The following is a 27,024-nucleotide window of genomic DNA, read 5'->3' on the forward strand; positions in this document are numbered from 1 at the left end:
TTCCCTACTTTGCATATAACAAACATTTTGAGGGTTTCTTTACACCACAGACACTTATTACCTCTTACATAATAACCAGAACCATTTTAATAACTATCTATTGCATACTTTTTACCGGCTTATTCTTTCATTTATGTCTGCCAAAACTGATGTCACTGCTACAGACTTTGCCTTATTCCCGTCTACAAATATTAAAACATTTCAGATTCACATTACATAGATATACCACCAACCTTTTTGACTTACCATCTTGTGCTTGTTGATTTATCTTAGGAATGAGTTCAACCCCTGCACTGTACACCTGTCATCTTTTCTTTACCAATGTTCAGTTTGTATGCATTTGTTGTTCAGAAACTAAACTTAGCATTTAATTTTTGTGTGATTCACTCAAAGAAAATGAATCCTAAGCAATATAGAAGAGGGATTATGCAATAATGTGTGCATGTATATATTGGAGTCACTGTTAAGATGAACTGTAAGCCCCTTATTTTGGTGATATGTATTTTGATGAGGAATTTGTGTAAGTTTTAATTTGAAGAGATGTCTATCATTCGCATTACTCTAACCCTGGATTTAATTTCAATTTATGTGTGTGCAGCTTTTAGAAATTGCATACATTATTTAAATATTTTGTTCAGACTACAATATTGTAGAAGGTCAGGATAGTAAAATATTAAAATGCAACTGCACTAATCCTATCTTAAAAAGTTGCATGGAATTTGTAAAATTTTCTCCACAAATCCTTATGTTTCATAACTGGCAAGTTCAGAAACTGTATGATTACGTGAAATTATTTTTGACTAATTTTTTTATAACTTTACATTGATGTATCTTTAAAATGTACAACGCAGAAGCTCTTTAAGATTCCTGTTCTGATTTGGTCACTATGATATTTTCACTAAAACAGCCATTAGCAGCCATTAGCGAGAATACACAACTGAAATCTGTCAGCAGTAAAAATGGCTTATTCTGGAAAATAGTACATATGTTGTGAATATAATGCTTGTTTGCATGTAACACTGTTCTTGGCTCTTCCTTACTAGATGTGGTTCGCCTATCATCCTTCTCAATGACTTTGTGAACAGAGGTATAATGTAAAGCATTACTTGTATCCTGTTATGCATAACCAGTAAGACTGTGCCATGCAGACTCATCTCACACCTTTTGCATGTCGACTGCTTGTAGCTTCCTGATATGTATCACAACTGATTTCCAGCTTTCCCTCATTCTATGAGATGGGCACAAGTTAACTGAGAAACCATAAACTGAGTTTACATGGTTAAAGTTATTTAATAATTGAAAAGAGGGGTTTGGAGACAGAAGTTTAGCTGGTTCAACCAAACCAGCACTCTGGGCTGATACTGCACCCAAGGCTGGTACTCACCCTTCCACTCTTCATCTGAAGAGCAAAAAAAAAAAAAAATCACTTCACTTTAAATGCCAGTATTGCATTAACAAAAGATCAAAATTGGCTAGTCATGCCTCCTAACACTTTGCCCCCCCCCCCCGGGTAGTTGCCCCTCTCAACCTGTCCTAGCTATGCTACTGTTTGGAGAATGGGTCAACAAAAATATAGGCCATACATGCTGAAGGTCAAACAATATGCAGAAGTAATAAAATATTTAATCAAAAATATTATGCGTACTCTCACTTCACTTCCTTCCTTCCCTAAAGACAGTAGCTCTATTTGCTTTTCTACTTATGTCCACATCTCTTTTGATTCTTTTCCCCATATACTATTTTAATACTTCTTTATACTATAGAGTAAAGGATTTCTGAAAGAGAATAATTTTTTTAGCAAAGTCACGATCCAACAATAAAACTGTATAACAAAAGAAAGCACAAGGAGGAACTGAGGCCAAAAACAATAACATTTATTAGGCACTTTCATCAATAATTACCACTGACTTCTTGAGAATACTAATCTCCATAGAAATATCACTTAAATACCTAAACAAGTTCATTAACATAAGTAATTGATTAATTCAATATAGTTTTTTTTTTAAAAGCAGCAGACTTACTTACAATCTATACACATAAAACCATTGATGTCTGTCAGCAGAATGTTTAAGTGTAAAACACATTTTGGCGTTGCCACACTTGTCAAACCTGTTATTAAAACATATTTGTTCATAGATGTTGATACAAAAGCGCTTTTTCAAAAATAAAAATCAGCTTTAAGCTTCAAATAACTACTGAGACATATAACTTCATTGAGATTGGGGGTGGTGGCATTCACCCTTAGTTGCCACATAAGTTCTTTGTATTCAAGAAATAGATCTAATTGTCCCCCCCTCTCTGTTGGTACAACTTGCTCCAATAGTGCAAATTTGAATTTGTGAGTGGGAAAATCAAGTGAATGTTTGGCTAAGGCATTTTTGGTGTTGCCTTTATGTATGTCATAAAATGTGTTGGTAAATCCGTGTTCTGAATGCTTTTTTGGTTTTACCAATATAGTATCTTTGACATATCTGGCAAACTGCGACATATACTACATTTTTAATGCCACAATTACTCTTCAGTCAAAAGTGACTGAAAACAATGGGGTTTATAGGAATGCATTCATTTTGATCTACACACTACAATTCCCACTTGTTAGAGACATCTTGATAAAGAATTGATTAATTTTAAGCAATGATGAACAGGTGGGAATAAAGGTAGGAGATTTGCCCACAGTAGTGTACAAAAAGGACACATGTATTAAAAACATTTTAGAGAAAAACAAAGAAAATAGTACAGTTAAGGGTGGGATGACAAAATGTGGACAGTGTACACAGTGTAAGTTTGTACTGGAAGGAGGCTGCATTTTGATTAAGAACTATGGTTTTATCAGACACAAATACAAGAGTAATTGTGGCACTAAAAATTTAGTATATGTCGCAGTGTGCCAGATATGTCAAAGATACTATATTGTATCTTTGATTTATATATATGTATATATATATATATATATATATATATATATATATATATATATATATTTGATTTTCCCACACACCAATTCAAATTTGCAATATTGGAGCAAGTTGTACCAACAGACATGGGGGGACAATTAGATCTATTTCTTGAATACAAAGAGCTTATGTGGAAACTAAGAGTGAATGCCACCACCCACCCTGGTCTCAATGAAGTTATATCTCTCAATAGTTATTTGAAGCTTAAAGCTGATTTTTATTTTTGACAAAGCACTTTTGTATCAACATCTATGGACAAATATGTTTTAATAAAAGGTTTGACAAGTGTGGCAACACCAAAATGAGTTTTACACAAACATTCTGCTGACAGACATCAATGGTTTTATGTGCATAGATTGTAAGTAAGTCTGCTGCTTTTTAAAAAAAAACTTTTGCTTTAATTTTTTTTTTAAAATAGATTGAAATAATCAATTAGTTATGTTAATAAACTTGTTTAGGTATTTAAGTGATATTTCTGTGGAGATTAGTATTCTGAAGAAGTCAGTGGTAATTATTGATGAAAGCCCTTAATAAATGTTATTGCTTTTGGCCTCAGTTCTTCCTTGTGCTTTCTTTTGTTTTTTAGCAAAGTATGAGCTGAAATGGAAACATGATCATCGGTACTCACTAACATGAGGGTTGAATGACTTACATATACTGAACTTCTGGTACAAATGCAGAAATATGATAGCACCTTGCAATATAAATAACGTTAATACTGATTTGGCAGATGATGAGGATTTACAGAAATACCCATTTGTCAACCAAGATGGCCCACTTGACACATAGTCTTTTTTTCAGGGGCGATGTGGGAACAATGTCTGCATGAGTAACTTGCTCAAGGTCGCACAGTAGGCAAATGAGTGCTGAAGGAATCACACCCTGTAACACAGGCACAGCAGTTCACCTTCTACATGAAAAATATTTTTTCTTGCCATTTACATTTGTTCCCTTTGCTACTTTCCACAACTATTCATGTTCCCTCCTATGAGCCAACTGCCAAAATACTTTGCTAGCAGTGGAAGGAGCTTGTTTTTAGGATTGCTGTCAGCAATAGTAAAGTGGAAAACGTAGAAGATTTTTTTCAATTTATATTCTTAATATTTGAATAAAATGATACACACAGTGAAAATATGTGTCACTTTGTAGTAGCAGATCTGTTGTAAGAAACTGCAGCTGAAAAGTCATTTTTTTCTTTCAGTGGTCTTCTAATTGGTGATGCCATGAATTGCACATAATACAACATATAAAGCCATGCTAAGCATATAAACCACAGAAAACATTCTTGTGCATTGTCCTGCAATTATCTACTTCCTAGGTATGTGAAAAGTGTGTGAAAATGCTTCCTTATGTTTTACTTTTGTTGTATTTAATTTATTTATTTAGTTATTTACACATAAAAAATAAAATTTCCAAACCATGAAATATAACTACGCTCCAGGAAAGAATAGCTGAAAAGACTCTCCTAGATGCTTAAGTAAGACAGACTGTACGCAAAAGTATTAGGTTATGTTGATTGCTAAAGAAATGTGTGATTCAAAGTATTTCAGCAGAGGTAATATAAGTGATAGACACCCTAAATCTCCAAAACACTACATGAATTATTAAAATGAGTCAAACATCTTATATTTGTTGCTGCTTTTTACATTTTAATGTACTTTTATTGCTGCTGCTGCTCATAATGTACTTACTTGTTATCAAGGAGAGAACATGTACAGTCTTGGGAAGCAGTTTTCGAACTTGGCAGCGTAGGGGAAGGTGGATTTGAGATTAGTATACACTTTCTAGGCTCTCCCTTTTTACAGTATGGTTTATTGGGATCATCAAATATCCAATCATAAGCAGTTGCAGAACAGCATGATTCAGACTCAAGCTTTCCGTTCTTTCTTGCGCATCCTGTTTCACCACCACAGACACCTGAATGATAGGGAACAATGTACAATTGTGATTCAATGTATGATTATAATAAATATGTGTTAACCCAGTAAAAGAGCATTTGTTTTTATAGTATCCATACTCACCACACTGGCCTCTCGTTCTGCCTTGAAATAGACTCTGCGGAATTAATATCTCATACGACTCAGACTCATATGCAATTATTGAAGTGTTGATGCTTGAAATACTAACAGTTATGGTCATGCCATTAGAAATTATGCTTATTCCATTTTCACTATGTGGAGGAATGACTGCATGGTCATTAAAGTATACCTGCAATTAAAAATTGCAGCATATGTCAACTGGTAAGACAAAATGACACTGCAATAATTAAATCAAATGCATTAAATAAAAATAGCAGTTAAATGTACAAAAGGATATGCATTCCTGGAGCATGCATTTTCTCTAGGATAGTACTAGCCATCTTATTCTAGACTGATTCTATTCAGACTCCATATGCTGTTCAAGGGATCAGCTGTACTGGTTAATCCTGTATAACGGTCTGTTTGTTGCTGCTTTTAAATCAGTCTCCTTTTCTGGACTAGTTCATGAATTAGTTCCATGTAACATGTGCCATGCAATCATGCAGTTCTCTTAACTATCTGTCAAACTAAACTTGCTGAGTCAGGTTTCAGGATTTCTTACCCTGTCTCTCTCCATTGTATGAGGTGTCTTGCAGGCCTCAGTTCTGAGGCCTCTTCTGTTCATCATATTGATATATAATATTATTATTAGCCTGCATGTTATAAATATACTGTATTACAATTATAACCTTGCTTTCTGCTCACCGTAATTCACTAGAACTATTTAAAGTATGTTAACCAGCTAACCTACTGCTTGCATGTTCCAAATAACTAGTTCTCAGGTAAGTACTTCAGCAGTGTTATGGCACTTCTGGAAGATGTGGTACATCTACTTCCTATTCCAAGGTGCCTACCTCAACAGTCAGCTACACTTTCAAATACTTATAACTTCATTTACGGAGGATGTCATATGTACCATTAAAACTGACACTCTTCTAACAACCTGTTACAGAATACATTAATCCATTACCAAGGGGAAAAAAAATGTCCATTAGGAAAGGTATGTTCATTTCCACCCATATGTATAGGCTAACACTAACTACTGGAATCACTTCCATATAAACAAACCATCTCCAATAGCTTTAAACAAAATATGTCACTTTATGAATAATTCGCCTCTTCGGGATCACTATTGCCTCACCCTAAAAGCCTCATTATTTACCTGTCTTCCTGCAGATCCCTCTGTTAAATGTCTCCTATATTTGTAAAGTCATATTTGAACCACTGTCCTTTCTTCCAAATTCAACTTCATCCTAAAACTTACTGTCAGACAGTCCACTCTTCCTCCTCCCCACCTATAACACTGACCTCTTCTCAGGCCTTCATCCTACTTTCCATTTATCACCCACATATCTGGAACTGTGTTCCTATTATTATATCTGAAATGCCTTGCGCAATCTCATTTTCATCAAAGTTGAAATCCTACTTTTCTATGAACCAAGATATACGTATTACTTTGTTATTAATTAGGCCAGTGCAAAATAAAGGCTGAGTACATGGCAGAAGTAGTATTCTGAATTTGTATTGATATCTTACTATTCACAGCACATTAAATACAAAGCTGATGATAAATAAATCAGTCTAACTTCATCTTAGGAAAGGCCACATTAAGTTGCATGGTATCAACACTATATGTATAACACATATGTTTCATGAAATTTTAGATGTTCTCATGCCAGATTATGACAATGTTCATGATTTCTATATTTTTGTTAATACATTAAGAATAAATCAGCACTCAGCCAGTGCACTGCGTCAAGTGAAAGTTTATATCTTGCTTGTTAAAGTACCAGATGAGAACAGTTCCTACACTAACAGGAAAATACAGTTTAAGAGAAACCAAACAGGGCATATTGAGTAAATGTGCAAACACTAGGCAATGGTGTCCACATCACCTGCAGCATAGGTCTGCAACATTTGCTCATATTGGTCTTGTAATGTCTCAGATATGTTTTACAATATTAATGACTTTGTGGAGATCAAGTAAACATCATAATGGACAAACCATTTATTTAGTATTTATACCATACATAGACGTTTATGTATTTAGTGATCATAGTTGTTTAATTTTTGAAGAATATGTACCATTTTATTTTTTCAATGTTGTTCTAGAAACCAAGTAATCACACAAAATGCATGACAGCTTGTGAAATCTTCCTTCCTGATGGGAAAAACTACTAGCATATTGAAACTAGGTACAGATGTTAAGATATTGAAAGTTACTTCAATTTTGCAAAATATTTTTTGTTGATTTAATTTTATACAAAATGAAAGTAAAAGGGTTTTCAATACATTTTATGCTTTTGTAGAAATTATTTTGTGAGAAAAGTAAAATTTTCCATCCAGTCTTTCTTCCTGTTGCTGCTGTATTATTAAATCCACCAATGTCTCTCTATTATGTTAATTTCGCTTCAAAGTTCTCTCCCACTTCTCATTAATGGCTCTTTTTTAATGTTCATAAAAGTATTATTTTTATGAAGATATTCTCTTCACCCTAAATAAATTAATTTACCCTCATTTCGTGTATCATGGACCCAGAAAAATGACTATGTAGAGATGACTACAGGTGTAGCGAATATCTTCAATGCAGTTAAAGTTTTATCATTTAGGTACTCCACTCAAGCCAATCTTGTATCACTCAAAGTGAAAGTTAGGTACTTGTCATAATGAAAAGCATAAGAGAAGTGGGGTCATCCTTAGTGACCTATAGGATTAAGGCTACAAGTAGCTCTGTGTCACCCAGACTGCTGCATTCCTCTCCTATCACATGATGCATTGCAGTCGCTTCCTTCTTCAGATATGAAACAGCATAACCGAAACCAGTGGAACCAGTTATCAATTAATTCATGCTAAGGTGGGGCAAATGGGAAGGGTAGTTGCTGAGGGTGGCCTCATTCCTACAAATCTATTGTTATTTCAAGAATATAACTTTCATATCTGATAGGAGTGGATCCATCTTCAGTAACATATAGGGCAGTGTCCTACGCTGTTATATATGGGAGGTCTTACATTAAAATGCCCTCAGCATGTAATCTCCAAAGGAAACCTTGATCTAAAAATCTACCTTATACTATTTAGCAAATGTGTTCATTGAGGATTATGTAGCAGCTGCACAGATATCATCCACTGCAGCATTCCTAAAGAAGGCTGATGGAGAAGTCAAGCCCCTAGTAAAATGAGTCTGCAATGACCGGGCAACTGTTTTCCAAGAGCAATGTAACAAACATTAATGCAGTCAGCAAATCAGCTAGATAGTGTGACTTTGGAGGTTCTCTGACCCATCATTATATAAAACAAACAGATGTGTAAATTTTCTAATGAACCAAGTCCTGTCTAAATTTGATCTCTGTTTCCTGCAGATATCTAGGCAGTATAATAAATGCTCCCAATGGTTAGCATATGTAGGAAAAAAAGACTGACAAATGAATAGTCTAAACGACAACCATGAGATCTCCAAAAGAACATTCAGCTCAGCTGGCTCAAACGGAGCTTGTGTTAACTTTGCAAGACAACATCCATGATACAAGAAGGAAATGATGTAAGTAATCAAGGCCGAGATGGTAAGTACCTTTCAGGAATGCCTTAGATAATTTCAGTGAAGCCAAGAAAAACATCTTAGTCATAATAAGCATTAGAAACTGAACCCAAATAGATATACAGAGAAAAAAACTCAACTCAGAACTAAAAATGTCAGCAAGAAGTCCAACGCAGACAGCACTGAAGCAGAAAGGGGTTCTAAAGTAACCCAAATGGAAAAAAAAATGTGTTCACTTATCCCTGTATGTTGTCTGAGTACTGGACTTTTGAGGAAAAGATATATCACAATCTGCTTTCTTGAAAAAAAAAGATCTCTGGCATCTATTAGAAAGAGAGTAAACTTATGTGTGAATCCTATCCAGTGGATGGGACAAAAGAGATTCTGTTAGAGTCAAAATGTTGGTTTTCTCCAATATTCAAGGTAGTAGGATAGAGAGCTAAACCTCTCTAAAGGAGAACACTGGCATGGTTTGTTTGTGTCTTTCGGCTTTTCCTGATTAGGGGTCGCCACAGCGGAACTCTGGTCCGCTAATGATTGGCAGTAGATTTTTATGTACTGGCTTGCTGGGCCTAACGCACAACTTTCAACAAAGGAACACTCATTCACACATGTCGCTACACAGAAGATGCTCTAACTGAGAATCGAATGGGCAACGTCTAACTGTGAGGTGACAACGCTACAAGAGCACCACCACCGCAGTCTTGCAGTTTCAAAATATAGATGAACATCAGCATCACAGGTTTCCCTGTTGAGGGAAATGAAATCATTGTACACGGTTTTGGTCAGGGATACAAACAAGCCACAGCAGGGCCTTCTCTAACTGTGAAAGATTTCCCTATGCACAAAACACCCAAAGGATCATTTATGTAGCAGAAACAGAGCAGTCTACTGTGATACCAGAAATGTAAAATGCTTCTAGAAAGTGTTCATTGCTAAATATATACAAGTATATTCCAGACTCCTATTGTCTCCCATTATAGTTGCTAGAGCAGTTTCCTCCTTGCTTGTGCTTTACCAGAGTACTGGCATGCTGCTGGTCTGTACACATAGAACAGCTGGAGGTAGGAAATTCTGAAAAGCCTGATGAAAATGAAAATTGCCCTTATCTCCATCTGCTATGAAGCAAGTTCTTGAGATGATCACACTTCCTGAGCCATCAGCCATTATTATTCCCCTCGCTACAGGGTCAAAGCATGCATGCTGATTGGTGCCCAAATGTTGAAACTGGAAGAGATTGTCAAGAAAAGACAGATGTAGTATGCAATGCCTGAGATAAGTAGATTTCATGCTGCATTGAATCCACTATCTGCAACCACTTGACACAGACTGTCCACTAAAAAACTCTCATGTGATATTGTGCAAGGAGAATAATAGGTATGTCCACTGGCCACTGCCATGAGACCTGGTACTTTGACACACTAAAGTGATTATACCAGAGAGGAATCCTTAAAGACCAGTAGGTCTGGATATCAGAACCTAAGGTCTGTCTGCAGGCAGATTGGACATGCAGATCAGAGTGTCCACCCAATGGTCAAAAGTGATGAAAAACAACACTGACCAGCAGGTGGATGGGCAATCTACTGCTGCCTCCAGAGGAAATAGACAGGCAAGTTCTTATACCTGAGGGGGGACACTGGTCTTTGATCAGCAAGAATCTTGGCCTTGGCCACTGAAACCTCTCTGGAAGAAGACCCTTACTGTATACATGATTTTGTTTTATTTAAGATGAGCTTTTCATTTAAGATGAAATCAAAAGTATGTGATGTGGAGCCATGCATGATGATAAAATAATAATGCCTTCAGCTGATGTTCTAGACATATCTTCAGACACATTGATGGCCATATATATTAGGATGTTTGCCATTATCAAAGGCATACTCAGAACAAAAACATATATTTTTCAAGTCCATCATGCAACCACTCCAAGGTGGAAGCTATGTCATTCGTTATGTCTCTGGTCAGATAAATGTAGTGTCCTCAAAGCAAAAGATGAGGATACATGCATGCACTTCACTTAATAGTCAGTCACTCTCAACTCCTGAGGAACTAGGCCATAGTAGACTGTGGAGGTAGGGTACTTTTTAGAAGGTAATTTCAGGGTGAACACTAACCTCTATCAGTCTTCCTCAGAACTCAGGCCACTGTGTCAGGGGTTACTCAGATAGTCTCAGTAATCACTTTTCCAGTTTTGGAATTGAGACTTCCCATGATGACTTTTTGATGGACTTGAAGGCCTTCTGAGAGTCCTTTAGGGCTTTTGAGGGAGGATATGGGTTCAGTGAGACATTACCCTTTTGTGATAGTTTTAATATTTTTCCAAATTTGGGGTGATCCAAAATGAATGATGGTATGCATCAGTATCATCCCCATCATCTTCTTCATTCAAATGAGGTGTGGAGGCTCCAAGTGGAGTCAAGGTAGTCCTATTTGAAGATTAGGGATGACCCAGATGAGAAAGATGGATGTGCATGCTCTGAAGTAGAAGATTGGATTGTCTAAGAAGATATGGTCCTGTTGTCCTTTTTATGTCAGACCCAGCTCCATTAGAAATGCTACATCTATAGAAATCCCAATCCCTCTGCACCACACGCTCCAGAGACCTCAACCTCATTAGTACAATCAACAGAACATGCTGGAGGGACAGGTTCATAACCCAGAGACTGCCCATGCTATAGAATAGACTTCCTATACATGTCAAGCAGAGCATCTCACTGGCCCTCTTCAGGAAAAATCTTGATGAGTGGATGGGAAATAGAAAGTTCACCCCAGGGATAACTCCAGTGGCTCTACTTGATAGAAGCACTGGGAACTAACATTGGGTGGCACAATGCCAGGGCACTTCTATGGGCTAGGCTTGTAAAAGCTCCAGGGCCATTAGCCTAGTACACACCTATGAACCTATGAATCTAGAAGACTGATAGGAAGATGGTGTAGCAGTAGAAGCTATTTCTATGCTGAACACAAGGACGTAAAACTGAGGGCAAATATTGGGCTGAGATTAGATGAAAGCTGATGGCTCTGATCTGATCAGAATATTGAAGTTAAACAAGAATGTTGTCACTGAAAGGGATGATGTCAATTTAAATTCTAAAAACCCAATCTCGAGTGAGGCAGGAGGCATTCTCAATGCCATCAAGGTCAGTTGTGAATGGTCAGTACCGAGGTTAGTTCTGATGGTTTCATTGAAGAGGGGGACATGTCAATTCTGACAAGACACCTGCTAAAAATTTCTCCAAAGTGGTCATTCCCTCAACAGTCAGAACCATTGAGGAATACTGCAAAGATATGGAGACTAATATCCCAAGGAAAGAAGACTGCACCACCAAAACCTGCTTAAGACAGGTTGAAGCTGAAAATTTCTAACAATACAGATGAGCTTTAGGTATAAAATCTCAACAAATGTTACACCTGTCTTCCCAGTGGGTGTCCACAAGACAAATGACACAGCAGATATGCCTGCCCTGAGCTGGCATATTTTTTTTCTACAAGGACACCTGTGGGGCACTCATTCCATGATGACAGAACAGGGAACCACACCTAAGAAGGTAAAGCAGAAGAAAATGAAAGGGAGGTTCCAGAGTGTCAGAAACTTATCAATGAAAATGGATAGCTAGCAACGCTTATGACTATATCTTTCATCCACCATGACAAAGAAGAAGAAGATGAAAGGATTTTATAACAGGAAATAGACCAGAGCCAAGAGAGAGGTGGATGAATGGAGATAAAGCAACAAAAGCTATCAGAACATTCTGCCTCTTAGAAAAATGCTTGAAAGAAAAAGAAGTCCTCTTACAACCCTGAAAGTACAAATAATTAAAAATAAAACTCTACATATTTGCTTCAAAATATTAAGCAGTCTGGGATTGTTACGAGAAGAGAAGCTGAGTAAAGTGCTGGAAGATTTAGAGACGGGAACCACCATGGTGAATTATGTAATGGGGAGGAGGAGAGCAGCCTAACAAAGTCTGTGGGTCAAGGTGGTCCTAATGCCTGTGGTAATAGTTTATTGATTTATTACTGTCTGATAACCAGGTAGATGGATTGGTCAATAGACACTTTTCAACCTCGACCAGGGTAAGATGGACACAAGCTGACAAAGCTGCACTGTACATGCATTTTACAAGATAATTACAGGTTTACATGCAAATAAAGATTATGTATGAAATATGTTTAACATACAAAATAGAAAAATATTATGTACAAGTAATAAGTATAGTTTCATAAAAGTGCGAAAAATTGAATTTTAGAGAAAGTGCTATTGTTAAAGATTGCTGTTATTATTAGCAGGCTGTGCATCATTAAGCCATTATCTCTGAAACAATTGCAGTATGAATCATTAACCATAGTATTTTTATCTCATTTTAAAATTTGCTTAAGGTTGTTTCCTGAGGCATGCTTGCTGGTAATTTGTTCCAAACAGAGGGAGCAAGTTTGAAGAAGACATTTTCTCCAACTGATGTTTTAAACCTGGGTCTTATTAGGGAAATAGTTTTTTATGAGTATTCTCTTAACAAATAGCTCTTGTGCCTGATTTGCACTGTTTTTCTTAACGATGGGCAGTGGTCTAATTTTTAGGATATTGAATATTTGAGCAGATAGTGAAAGTGTTGTTCTCTTGGGATTGTCAACTATTTAAATTGCTCCAAGAGTTGGGAGTGGTATGTCCTTTGATATGCTAGAAAAACAAATTTACAGATTTTATTGATGACTGTTTGAATATTTTGCATGTTTGAACTGCAGGGTAGGGTAAGTGTAGATAATGCATATTCCATTTTGGGTATTAGGATGTTTCTAGCTATAGCATAGTAAGCTGGAGAGCTGGGGTAGGTGTGAGATTTTGTAGCATGGTTTCATATGCTGAAGCATTCTAGTTGGGATGTTTATATACTTTCTGTAATTTAAGGATGGATCTATTGTCAATCCAAGATATTGGTGTTGAGTGACAATTGGCAGGATGCAACTGCTTGAATCGGTGATTTTAAAATTGAGTGTTTTGGATAGCCTTTGGGTAGAGCCAAATATCATAATTCTTTACTTCAGTGTATTGATGAACAGTCTGTTTTGTTTTTGTCCAGTTGCTGAGGGCTGTGAGACTGTTGTGAAGTTTATCTGTATTTAACTGAAATCCTTACTAGAATCTAGTAGGAGGATGTCACCAGCATACATGATCATGTTTAGCTTTGCAAGATTGTACATTAAGATCAGTTATAAATGAGATGAGAAAAGTACAGATCCTAGTACTGATCCCTAAGGAACACCTGTATTAAGGATACCATTGTTAGAAAGTTGGCTGCTTGCACTCATTTGAAAGGTCCTGTTTTGTAAATAGGAGCAGAACCAGTGTTCAATGGATGACCAAAGCTGAGTCTCCTCAGCTTGTGAAGTAGTAAGCTATGGTTGACAGTCTCAGAGGCTCTGGTCATATCAAGTAACAGTCCACCTGTTAAAAGAGAGCCATTCATTATTTTTGAAGATAGTATTTGCTGCTGTCAATAAGGAAGTTATCATAGTACTAAAGAAAATTACAAAGCTGTGCTGGGAATCACAGAGCAGGCCATATTTATCTATATATACATTCAAAGAGCTGTGTATATTTAATTTATTCAAATATTTTTGTGAGTAGACATAGGTTAGCAATAGGTCTAAAGTCTTTTTAGTTTAGTGGGTGTGGTTTATTTGGGGAGTAGTATAATTTCAGCATGCTTCAAAGCTTTAGGTGCAATACCAGATATGAGATAGAATACATCTATAAGTGGTCTTGCTATGTGCAAGGCATACAGTCTAAGGAAAGAGGGGTTGACATTGGAGAAGGATGATCTTTGTTTAGCATCTTGTTTGAACATGGATTTTGTGATTTGCTTCACATTAATCTCTCTAAAATAGAAACATTGTGTATAGACTGCAAGTGTGTATAGTTGGGATGTTTGCAGTAGATAGTCTGGATACTGCTAACTGCCAAGGGTGGAATTCCTATATATTCTTACTATGCCTTTAGTCTTATATATTACTGAGGATCAAACAGCATATTTTAGTAGGTAAGAAAACACTTGGATTGCTGCTTCTTACATAATAAATTATAGTTTTTATTTTTATATTTCTTTAAAAACTATACACACAAAACCATTATCTACACCAAATCATGTAATGAGACATTACAGATACCATTACAGTCAAGCAACTGGCATTGGAGTTTTGTTTCCATGTATTTTAGCAGTACTCTGTGTACTAGTAGCCTCCCATTAGACCAGAGAGCATTGTGGGTAATGGCATGGTGTCTCATTCCAATGTGTGTGACTCAGATGAAACAGAAAGATGTTATGTTGTTACATTTCTGACAACACTCAGCTGGATTGGTGGTGTTTTAAGCCTGTGTGCATGGAAATGCATGGAAGACAGTTGCCTGCTGTGATGTCTGTTGTGATGCAGTGCACAGAAAACTGGGTGGAGATAAGGTCAGCAATGGAAAAAACTTTTTTTGTCCAAGGCCAGTCTTAGTAACAATGCGCATTAAGCGACTTGCTCTGCAGTAGTGACTGTGGCAGATTATGGGTCTGCAAATGATGATGATGTTGGCAGGGAGTGCACTAGCATGCTGTGTCTAAGGGGAATTACCTAAATCAATATTAAAGAAGTAATTGTCTTAAGAAACAGTGATTTTGATCTTTCACCATATCATTTCGTTATTAAAGACATATTTTACTGGCACATGAGTTACACAGCACCATTCATAATTTGAATGGCAGGTAATAGGGCAGCCTGAAATCATTTGCCATTTCTAGGGAAAATATAACAGCACAGAGATTAGAGCACTTAAAAATTGAGAGAATGATTCATACAATGGAGCTTCTAATTTCAGTTTTATAATACATTTTCTAATTCACAATATATTTCAGTTATGTTCCACAACAAGTGAAAAACTGTGTAAGTGAGAACATTTATTTTTGTGTACTGCTTTACTGCTTGGTATGTATGGAATGATTTCATCTCTTGACCAAAACTAAATGATCATCTCTTTTGTCTAAATATGTCTTCTTCATGTACATTATTTAATTCACTGAAACATGAACTTGATTTTTAAGAATAGAAAGTTTAGGGAAAAAATAATACTTACATACTTATTACTACTTGAGATTGTCACAGAGTTCTGCTTATAAAATATTACAATCTGTTTTGGAGAGGAATGTCCTGGGTTCTTTATGTCAACATCACGGTTATCAACCATTACTGAAAAGTTGTATTGTGGATCAGTTTCTTCAATTAACGTATAGGTGCAGTTTTCTGAGAAGTCATAGTTAACTCCAGTAAATGTCTCATAATGGCCACCGCCATATACTTTACACTGACCTGTTTGGGAGGAAAGCATTATTTAAATATGGGCAGTTAAATGTATTGCATAATTTAATGTAAAGGCTGAAGATTTATACTTACAAAAACATTCATATTTTGGGCAGCATCCATCTGAAATTTTCTTTTGGATTTTACACTTCGGCTTAGATTGCACTGGACAGCTTCCCAGCGTTCTTTCAGTTTTACAAGCTGCAGTGCAAGTCAAACTGTAACAATCTTCTTTCCATGTATCATTAGGCTAAAAACACAAAAACACTACATTAGTTTACAAGCTATTATTGATTCATAGTACACTACATTTGGTTGAACACATACATGAATAATATTTGTTTTGCACAGTGTCTACAAAGGCAGCCCTATTATGAATTAAAATATTGAGGTGTGCAAAAGGTTATAACTACATTGACAGACATTCACTAGTCTGAACATTAACAGATACTGCAACACGCTACCTTCAAACACAAATCTTCTTTGGGAGCAAGGTCTCAAGAACTCTAAGTAGTGTATTTTGTCCATCTTAGTACTATTGCCAATAAAGAAGTGAATGCAACTCAGACTGATGAAACTTTAAAATATAGTAATTATTTTATATTAGTAGTAGCATATCGCCTACTCCGAGGTGATCTCTGCCTAACATATAAAGGTATGTCAAACCCAGAGCTGTTGGACATGCTGCACCTAAAGAAATCCCAATCCCTCTGAGCTACATGCTCTAGGGACCTAAACCTTGTCACCACAATAAACAGGACTTGCTGGAGGGATAGATTCCTGTCACAGAGACTTCCCATACTCTGGAACAAGCTACCCATCTATGTCAAGCAAAGTTCCTCATTAACACTCTTCAAGAAAAATCTTGATGAGTGGATGGGAAATAGGAAATACACCCCGGAGATCACTTCTGTGGCCCTGCTCGACAAGGGCACAGGAAATTAACTTTCTTGAGTTGGCGTAAGCCAGGGAACTTTGTTGGCTAGGCTTACTTAGGCCCTTGGGCTGATAGCCTAGTACCTACCTATGAACCTATGAACCTATAAATATTGACAACTATAATTTAATGTATACAACTGGACTATAACATTTCCACAGAATAAACAAAAAACATTTAACAGATTGTAATAATAAATGACAATCACCAACAGTAAATCCGTAAACTTTATTTTCAAGGTGTCTTGGCAAACACCATTCTAGAGAGGAAAAATAGGTTTATTTTAAGAGATGACATCATAGCTTTAATGCTGTCATCAATGTCATGTGGTTTCAGAGACAGCCAGTGTTATTTCCTTTTTTGTTTAATTTTGATACTAATCAGTCCCTACAAATTAAATTTTTTCCATGAGTTGTTCTGAAAGACAATGAAGTTAATGTGTGTGAGATTGTACAAATTTGCACTTGAAAATCAAAATATGATCAGTGCAGGCTTTTACTTTCAGTGGAAAAATGGCAGTCCATTGAATCATTAATTCCCTGAACCAAACTCCCCAAAAAACTCCCCTAAAACACAGCTTTTAGTATTTTTTTGCAGGGGGGGGTGAGTCCCTTGACCCCATAAATAATGGTAACAAGAGTATAATTTGGCTAGGCTTGTAAAGGCCTTCAGGGCATTAGCCTAGTAACTTCCTATGATCCTACGATCCTACGATCCTAATATGATCAACTCCATGGTCACACCATCAGGGGAAATGGGGTAAATATAGGGAAATGGCATTTAGTGTCTGCATGATTCCCTAACAATGCATCTCAAAGGGGATTTCAGCATTGTCAAGGAAATGAGTTTTTGTGAGTTGAGGCCTGGTGAGTCAAGATTCATCCACCGTAGTGTAGCCTTCAAAGCACAGCATCTCGATTACAGTGGTCTTCTTTTCCTCTTTATTTAGTCTATTTTATTTTGAATTGATTTTATATTTTGCCCTTCTATAAACTTGCACAACTATAAAAAAATGAAGTACAGATACTATTCTGCAGAATGCAGTGCTATGAAGTTAGATTGCACAGTATACATAGTTTATGTATGATTAATCTGTGTATATATTTGAATGCGGAGCAGGGTCCAAAATTTGAAGAAATTTACATGATCAACCCATCAAAACAATTACTATAATTAAACAATTAACATAGTTGTCTTATAGACTGCAATACTTAATTATAACTGAAATTTCTATATATTTTTACTTATTCTAATTCACAAATTTACTTGAAAGGACAGAACAGCTTCACAACAACAATAATTACAACAATCTAAAAACAAACATGCAGTACTTAAAAAGTTAAATGTAACCCAGTATATATATCCTAGTGAGTAGTTTACTGGAAGAATTAATTTTAGAAAATTTAGAGGATATTTCATCTATTGATGCTCATACATTATTTTTAGAGCGCATCTGACATTAATATTAAACATTATGGGAGTTGGGTAGGGTCACCACTGGATACTGAAAAGGGTGAGAAGATGATGCTCAGCGTTGTCATACAGATATGTGAAGAGAGCAGAGAGGTGCTCCTGACAATGAGAGCTAATCAAACACTATGGAAACTGGGAGGGAAACTAGACAATGAACACTAGTGTTTTTATCTCTCTCTCCCTCTCTCTCTGTATATATATATATATATATATATATATATATATATACACACACACACACACACACACACACACACACACACACACACACACACACACACACACACACACACACACACACACACACATATATTCACAATAGCCCCAGAAAACTGTCCAAATAAGTGATGTCCTCATTCACACACAGCAGGCAAATGGAAACTGGGAGAATCAAATCCTAGAATACAATGATCAGCTTGTTAAAAGCTTGTAGCCTTAAGCTTCTGCACTAGGATACTGAATGTATACATGGTAAATGGTATCCTTGAGAAAATGTTCAGTTTTAATATTAATATTTTTTGAAAGGAAAATGGGACAGTGGTTTCGCTTAGAAAAATTATGTATTCAACACCTTTTCAAAATGAGACATTTTCTAGTACAATACACCAGCGATGCAATGATTAGTGAGCAGTTTTGGGATTTTGTTTTCAAGTATCAGAACTGCAGTATCTCAGATGTCTCTCTTCCCAGACATACAGCAATTTCTGATTTAAAATATCAACAGCATGGGAAAGGGACGGGACCAGCTCCCCATGGTGTAAGGTATAATGGAGCTTGACTTGGCTTGGCCGTTCCATTCAACAAATGCATTGTGTCATTCAGAAAACCATCACACTTTCACAATTTCATCATGTAGACATTTGTTATTGATAAAAAATTTTAAGCTTTCTTTTTTTATGTTAAGCTTATACTATGGCATTTTCCTTCCCAGTTCTTTGGTGTGATTATATGAATGATCGGTATTTTATTCCAGTATTTTGATCTTACTTTATCAAACCCTGATCTGAGAGATCTTTTTTTGTTAGCCTAAATTACCTGTTGACTGAAGAGACTCAGGATTCAGCAGTATCATCTTGCTGAAGGTCTTTGTATACCAATTCAAAAGAAACTGGGAGAATGTCAGCTTTGTCTTGTCTCTTTATGCATACAAAATGTATAACTATAGCCCTATTACTATATATATATATATATATATATATATATATATATATATATATATATATATATATTAATATATCTGTGGCAGGGCTTGCCACTCAGCAGTGTAAACCCTGGCTCAAGATGACTGTCGCTGCGGAAGTGACACATCAACACCATGTGCAAAATTGGAAAAGGGGTTGAGGGTGGATGGATGGATGGATATATATTAATATGTGTATATTGATCTCTCTCTCTCTCTCTCTCTCTCTATATATATATATATATATATATATATATATATATATATATATAGATCCCATTTGATTCAGCCAATTTACGTTTCATCAAAACGTAAACTCGCAACCTCACTTACCCGAAAGTGCATTTTTTTGAAAATGCACTTTCATGCAAAAACAGTAATAAAAAAAATAAATAAAAAACAGAAAAGAAATAAAAACATGCAGTTTGCATGTAAGGTTAGTTGTACATCAATGTTTAGTGTTGATGTGCAACTAAGCAAACTATTGCTGAGATTGTGGTACAGTGGGGATAAGGGAATATTCCCTTTTCCCCACTGTAGTGCGATCTCGGCAGAGTGAGAATATTAAAGTGAGGGGGGTGCAGCCCCCACATGGGTGTTGCAGGGGGGCTTTTTTTTTAGGTTTTATTTTTGTTTTTACATGAAAGTGCATTTTCAAAAAATGCACTTTCAAGTAAGTGAGGTTGCGAATTTACATTTTGATGAAACAAATTTGCTGTATCAAAGTAGATCCATATATATATATATATATATATATATATATATATATATATATATATATATATATGGATCTATCTTAGTACATCGACAATTCAAAATAGCGACAACGAATTTACCGACACCGGAACATCGAAATACATTTCACCGACGCCAGAAGATCGACAGTTCACAAACACGACATCGCATACACCCGACACATCATACCAACAAACAAAACACATCCCCTATCCAACACTCACACACACAACACAAGCACACCAAAATCCTTACAAACGAACACTAACCCATACATACACAACTATCCACAACCCTGACCCAAACCCTTACCATAAGGTCCGTCACTATCGCACACTCACCTAACCCGCGCCCTAACCCTAACTCACTTATCCCACCCCTACCCCTACAAAACACCAACATCGCACACTTACCTTACTCGCACACTCACCTAACCTGCGCCCTAACCCTAACTCACTTATCCCACCCCTACCCCTACAGAACACCAACATCGCACACTTACCTTACTCGCACACTCACCTAACCCGCGCCCTAACCCTAACTCACTTATCCCACCCCTACCCCTACAGAACACCAGCATCGCACACTTACCTTACTCGCACCCTATCGTCCGCCACTACCGCATACTTACACATCCTTTCCCCATTGCAGTGTTCTCAGCGTTGGTGTCTTCTTCCGTCGGTCTTCTGCCTTGTCGATCTTCTGGCGTCGGTGACGTGACTTTCGATCTTCCGGTGTCGGTTAATCCGTTTTCGCTATTTTGCACTGTCAATGTACTAAGATAGACCCATATATATATATATATATATATATATATATATATATATATATATATATGTGTGTGTGTGTGTGTGTGTGTGTGTGTGTGTGTGTATATACATACATACATACATATATATATATATATATATATATATATATATATATATATATATATATATATATGGCTTCCTATCAGATGATCGAAACGCTGTTTCCACAAATGCGAAATGATCGACATGTATTGCGCGAACTACGTAAACACCAAATGTCCAAAATAGCGAAATCCAAAATGTCGAAGTGTTTTGTTTGGCCAATCTGCGGTATAGCTCCTTAAGGTAAGTGTGTGATAGGTATGGACCTTAGGGTAGGGTGCGGGTTAAGGTAAGTGTATAGATAGATAATGTATGTAAGATTTAGTGTAGTGTTAGAAGTACAGTTTTGTTAAATGTATTTATGTGTATTATTTATTTTGTTAGGGTATATCTCCATAGGGGAAGTGTGCGGCATTTATGGACCTTAGGGTTAGGGAGGGGTTAAGGATAGTGCATAGATAGTTGTGTATGTGGGGTTTAGTGTAGGGTTAGAAGTTGGATTTTGGTGATTTACTTTAGGGTTAGGAGTAGGGTTTGGTTAGTGTATATATGTGGTTTATTTATTTTGTTTGGGTAGGTAGTATGTAGCGGGTGGTGGGGTTGGCCAACTATGACCGTTCAATGTTTTAAATTTTGTGGTTCAGTGCATTTAGTCTATTCCCAGTTTGATTAATACATGTCCCTCTTTTGGTATTCGCTGAAATGGATTTTCGCTGAATTGATATAGACCAGATGTATATATATATATATATATATATATATATATATATATATATATATATATATATATATATATATATATAGATTGCCAATCCCTTGGCCCATGTTACAAGTCTCTAATCCCTTTCCTCACCACCCCTGAAAAGTTTATTTCTCACATGATGTCTCTGGACCTAATGGCAATAGAAAAGAAAATGTTCTCAAAATGTGCTAGCTTAAATCCCATTACAAAACAAGACATTAAAGTCGGGTTCCTATCCCGAAATTGAACGTTAAAGATGCCGAATACCAGAAGGCCGAACTTGGTAGCTCAAAGGATGAGAATGTCGAAGCCGCAGAAACCAAATTCTTTCCCAGGGAAAGAATTTGGTTGGCTGTTTCTGCGGCTTCGGCATTTTCGGACCGGGTCAAGGTAAGTGTACGAATGAGTAGTGATGGACTTTAGGGTTAGGGTGCAGGTCAGTTAAGTGTGTGATAGTGACGGACTTTAGGGTTAGGGCGCGGGTCGGGTAAGTGTGCGGTAGTGAAGGACTTTAGAGTTAGGGCTGGGTTAAGGATAGTGCATAGATAGTGGTGTATGTTAGGTTTAGTGTAGGTTTTGAAGGTGTTTGGTGTGATTGTGTTATGTGTGTGTTTTTCGGAACAGCAAATATTTTTCCCTGGGAAAAAAAACACTGTTTTGAAGTTTTGATGTTATTCAAATTTGATCTTCCAAGTTCGAACTTATGGTGTTCGACATTTTGGAAGTTCGATTTCATGATATAGACCCTTAAAGTCTGCTAACTGTCTGCCATGCATTAGCACGGAGAGGTATTTAAAGAGAGGTAGTGAAATGTACAGTGCAAAATAGCATGGGAAGTGGCCACATGCAATGTGTGTGTGATTGAAAGACACTGACTGCTCAAAAACCTATGAAAATGAACAAAGCAAAATATGCAGAAACAGGAGGCCAAAACAGAGGACCAGTTCAGAGACATATAAAATAATGTTGCTGTGTACCCACTGCAACCATTCTTAATGGAGTGATTTATGTAGTACACAATGGAAGTCACACCAGGCAAAGAAACAACAGCATCAGAATGGGCAATGATACACAATGAAACCTGTTTGAACTAGATTAACCATGAGTGGAATTAAGGAGTATGCATTGTATGTCCGTTTCCGTGGACACTGAGCATCCTTGTTACAGGGGATTTCTAGCAATCTCAGAGAACACATTAAGTATAGGGTTGCTGAGTGTCAAATATCACATCCTGCAGCAATGGTGATTGCTGTCTGACTGTTAGGGATTACATCCTTCAGAGAGGAGGTTAGACTGTCACTACTAGATTGTTGCTAGCATCATCTGTGCTGGTTAATGGTATTTGTGTTTGACCCATCATATGACAGGGATAACTAAGAAGTTAAGAAGTTAACTAAGAGGTTAAGGGAGAACTAAGAAACATTGATGAAGCACACTAAGGAGCTTTGCCATGGGTAAAGTCCAACAAACATTGTCCATGAGAAGGGATGCCAGGCCATGTCCCAAGATGCAGCAGAGATGATGTATCTGTTAAAGTCTGTATCTTCTGAAATGGGGCATGTTACACATGTCCTTCTCAGGTCTGGGCTTTTCCATGACCATGGACTGTAAGGCAAGTGGAGATATACTGGATGACAGTCATAATGTACCACACAGATGAACTATGGATGTGAAGTTTGCCATCACTGATTTCAGTAGTACCACTGCATAATATTTACCAATGAATCTATAAGGACATAGCCCTGTCCAAATCAATGTTCCAAGCCTTCTGCTTGGCACTGGAGGTCATATATGTAGTTCTTCACACATGTTGATGGGATCTATTAAGGTCATGCCAGTCAACTTCTCAGTGCAAGAAATCTGAACAAAGCCATAAATAATGGGAGGACAAAGGCACATAAAACAGGAACAGATTTTTAATATTGCTTCTATAAACTTATAAAGTTGCTAGAATAACAGGTTTTGTATTATTATTGTATTTTCTGAAGGACATAAAGTCTGAAACTCAAATGTCTATCATTATTTAGTATTATTTCATCACTTCAATCCTCGATGATTTGCCAGAAAACTGCTAATTTTATGAGGAACAGGCCAAAAATGTGAGGGAAAATCTGGGCATTCTGTGAAAATATGGACATTTAAGAGGTATGATTATGTCCACCCACAGAATTCACATCCCAAACCACAGTCTACCAGATATGGTCCCTGACCTGCTGGTCTGCGCTGTCTTTGTTCAGTAAGTGCATGTTATGCACTGATATGTTCTACCATTGCACATCATTCTCATGGCTTGTGAAGCATTCCAACCCAAGGTTGCCATACCTGTACCTATACACCTATAGAAAAAAACATGTCATTCAGTGGGAGCATGTGTCATGATATATCATGCATGAGTTACTGTCCATAGCCTCTCCTCATTTTGTCTACATGGATATCATCTATACTCGCCAGTGTATAAGGGCTCTTCCCTCCTTGTATATGGTACTGCAGATATGCAGATATGAAGGCCAATGGCAATTCCTCACCTTATATTCCATGCAGCTTACTATGGTATAGTGTAATCTCCCACAGGTATACACAAGTGTGCTGTGTAATTGCGTAATGACCCTGCATATGACGTGATGGTTTCTGGGTACCTCTTCATTTACATGTATTTACTTGTGTGTGTCTGAGGGCTGACCACTATGTGTATCATATCTGAGGTGGAATGCCTGTATGTTTGCCCACCCTTGCATATGTCTTCAGTATACAAATAACAATGCACTGCTCCCCCCTCAACAGGCATCAGTGGTATTGCAGTGATAAAATAAGTACATTAACAACATGTTTTTTCTATCTTCGATCTCTAATGCTGCACTTCCACAGCACTTTTACAGCAACTCCAATAAACTTCATTCATGTGCAGTCTTAAACATGATAGCAACAGTCCTTTATATCATTCTAACATGGGACACATAGCATGGCAGACATGCAAGTCACACCAGCTAGCTCTAATGCCCTTGGATCACTTCTTGTTAACCAAGCCTTGCATCAGGAGCCATACACATACTCCTTAGCATGAGGCATGTGATATCTCAGGTTGTACACCAGGCCAAAGAATACATATAGTGCCATGGGTCAGCACTACATCGCATGGCATGTGATTCAGAAACATGCATGTCTGTGCATCAGCCTGCCATATTGCTCTTTGAGTGTAGTAGCTAACTGTCAGTGCCTGCTGCTATCCTCCATAAACTGCAGAGTTCTAGCACTGTGTGCCACGGGCAGCATGATTTTTCTGTTCCTCCTGCAGAGAGACTTCAAAAAGTACCTGCTGGGTCATTATGAGAGTCCCTTTAAAAAGTCAACGGGTGGTTCATTTAGGGGGATAATGCATGCATTAACACAATGACCAGAAGAGAGTCAGAATGATCTGCTCTGGCACTAAGAGGCAGAGGGTCTGTTGATACCAGATATCAACTTTTCCATGGCATCATGCATGTCACTCATGCAAGCCATAGTAGCGACACTCCTCTGATATGTTAGTATAATGTAGCTCTGTGTTACTACAGTTCATCTGTTTTGTAATGTGGCTGCTGTTGATGCTATCCCTTGTCTATTACAGTAATGATTAGCTCTTGGACATTTCATGCAGTGAGTCCCCTTCAGACTTATTTCTATACTGGTTAATTCCACTCAAGATGTTCAGTGGGTAGACCATTATCTGTCACTCAGCAAGCAATTTAATATTTGCTAATGAAGCAATTATGCCAAACTTTTTTTAATCCTAAATTGTGCACTAATATTTTTATCAATGGCACTAAAATGTGTCACTATGCTGTACTGCCATAATGAAAAATCAGCAATACGCACTTCTAAATTATTATACTTGAGATATCATGCCAATTTTTATAGATAAGATGCCATTCAAAATGACACTGCAGAACAATAGAATCAAACAATAGTACCAACACATAATATATAACTACAGGCAGAGACTGAAAATAAAATGAATGAATGCAAAAACAAAGAAAATGGCTCATATCAGCCTTCTATTTTAATTTGTTGTCCAGTGTATGGATGCTCTATTGTTATCAGTCAACTCAGATGAAAGAGAAAAACATTATAATAATAATAAAATTATGTTGATTTAATAAGTACAAATTATGAAACTAAAATCTTCTTTTACTCCCTAACTGAAAAGAAAGAAGCTTAACTTGGTCATAACCCACACACAGTAACACGAAAAATTCCAAGCTTAGTAACTGTACTTAGTAAAATATTTTGCTAACATGAAGAGAATATACTTACCCTTTTAGTGACATCACCATCACAGTAACAATCTGAAAGAAATGCATGCAAATAATGAGTGTCTGAGATATAAAATAAATACATAAATTCTAAAAAGATTGAATAAATGCATTGACATAACAGATAACATTTGAAAGCATTACCTCTACTGTTTCAAACAGGAACAATTATGCTTAAGAATATGAGTATTTTATAAATTTAGTCAAATTCTCAGCATATACCAATACATGTAATTTTTTCTAGTTCCACTAATAAATCCACGTTATTTATCAAGATTAGGTAATTTGCCATATCCTAAACCGAGGAGTTCACCTAATCAGAAAGGAAGGTTGCAAAAACACTCTGCTGTAACAATGTCACAAAAAACTGTTTTGGATCATACCTTTGTAAGTCTAAACACATGACGGTGTAATGCAAAGGGTTAAGGGCATGGACTGCTAAAGATCTTGCTAGCTGTTAAATTCGACTAAACCTCCAAGCGTATTCATTCAAACAAGCATTTACACTAAATGTGTCTTATTTTATTTTAGTTAGTTAATTAGTTATTTCATTTTAACCAAGGAAGATGTGCAAAAGTCAGTGGGATCATTACAAAGAAGAAATGGGGAGAGAATATTAACCTAAAATGTAGTGTATGTAGCACAGCAAAATGTACAACTGAACCACAGCAGTTAGCAAAATACATAGACTACTAAAACCTGTATTATATTGTTTGGAAAATGAGCCATCTGCCATGGCGTACTATGGCCTGAAAACAAGATATGTGTAACACCACAATATGAGTCATTTTCATTTGTTCTAACCCCACCCCACAACTTTACTGTTATTGAATTCTACTACAACCAGTACACATGGGGCAATGTACTCCTGCAGACATCCTTTAACTCTTGCAGCTACACTGACAGTAAAAGTGAAATAGTCGCCCTTTCAATACACAGCACACATAAATGTTAACATCATACAAAAAG

General features: G+C 36.8%; 1 protein-coding gene across 1 annotated transcript in view; it reads right to left on the reverse strand.

Annotated features, from left to right (window-relative positions):
* Nucleotides 1-27,024, reverse strand: part of LOC122815019 (mucin-2-like) — a 197,210-nt gene that overhangs the window by 115,213 nt on the left and 54,973 nt on the right. Inside the window, exons 5-9 of the mRNA XM_044087271.1 lie at nucleotides 26,057-26,088; nucleotides 15,939-16,095; nucleotides 15,622-15,854; nucleotides 4,976-5,162; nucleotides 4,646-4,871 (exon numbers count right to left, since the gene is read on the reverse strand). Of these exons, the coding sequence (XP_043943206.1) occupies nucleotides 4,646-4,871; nucleotides 4,976-5,162; nucleotides 15,622-15,854; nucleotides 15,939-16,095; nucleotides 26,057-26,088 (835 nt within the window). The remainder of the gene's footprint in view (nucleotides 1-4,645; nucleotides 4,872-4,975; nucleotides 5,163-15,621; nucleotides 15,855-15,938; nucleotides 16,096-26,056; nucleotides 26,089-27,024) is intronic.

The sequence above is a fragment of the Protopterus annectens genome, chromosome 11.part0 (genome assembly GCF_019279795.1).
Source record: "Protopterus annectens isolate FY-2018-M chromosome 11.part0, PAN1.0, whole genome shotgun sequence".
NCBI classification, from domain to species: Eukaryota; Metazoa; Chordata; order Ceratodontiformes; family Protopteridae; genus Protopterus; species Protopterus annectens.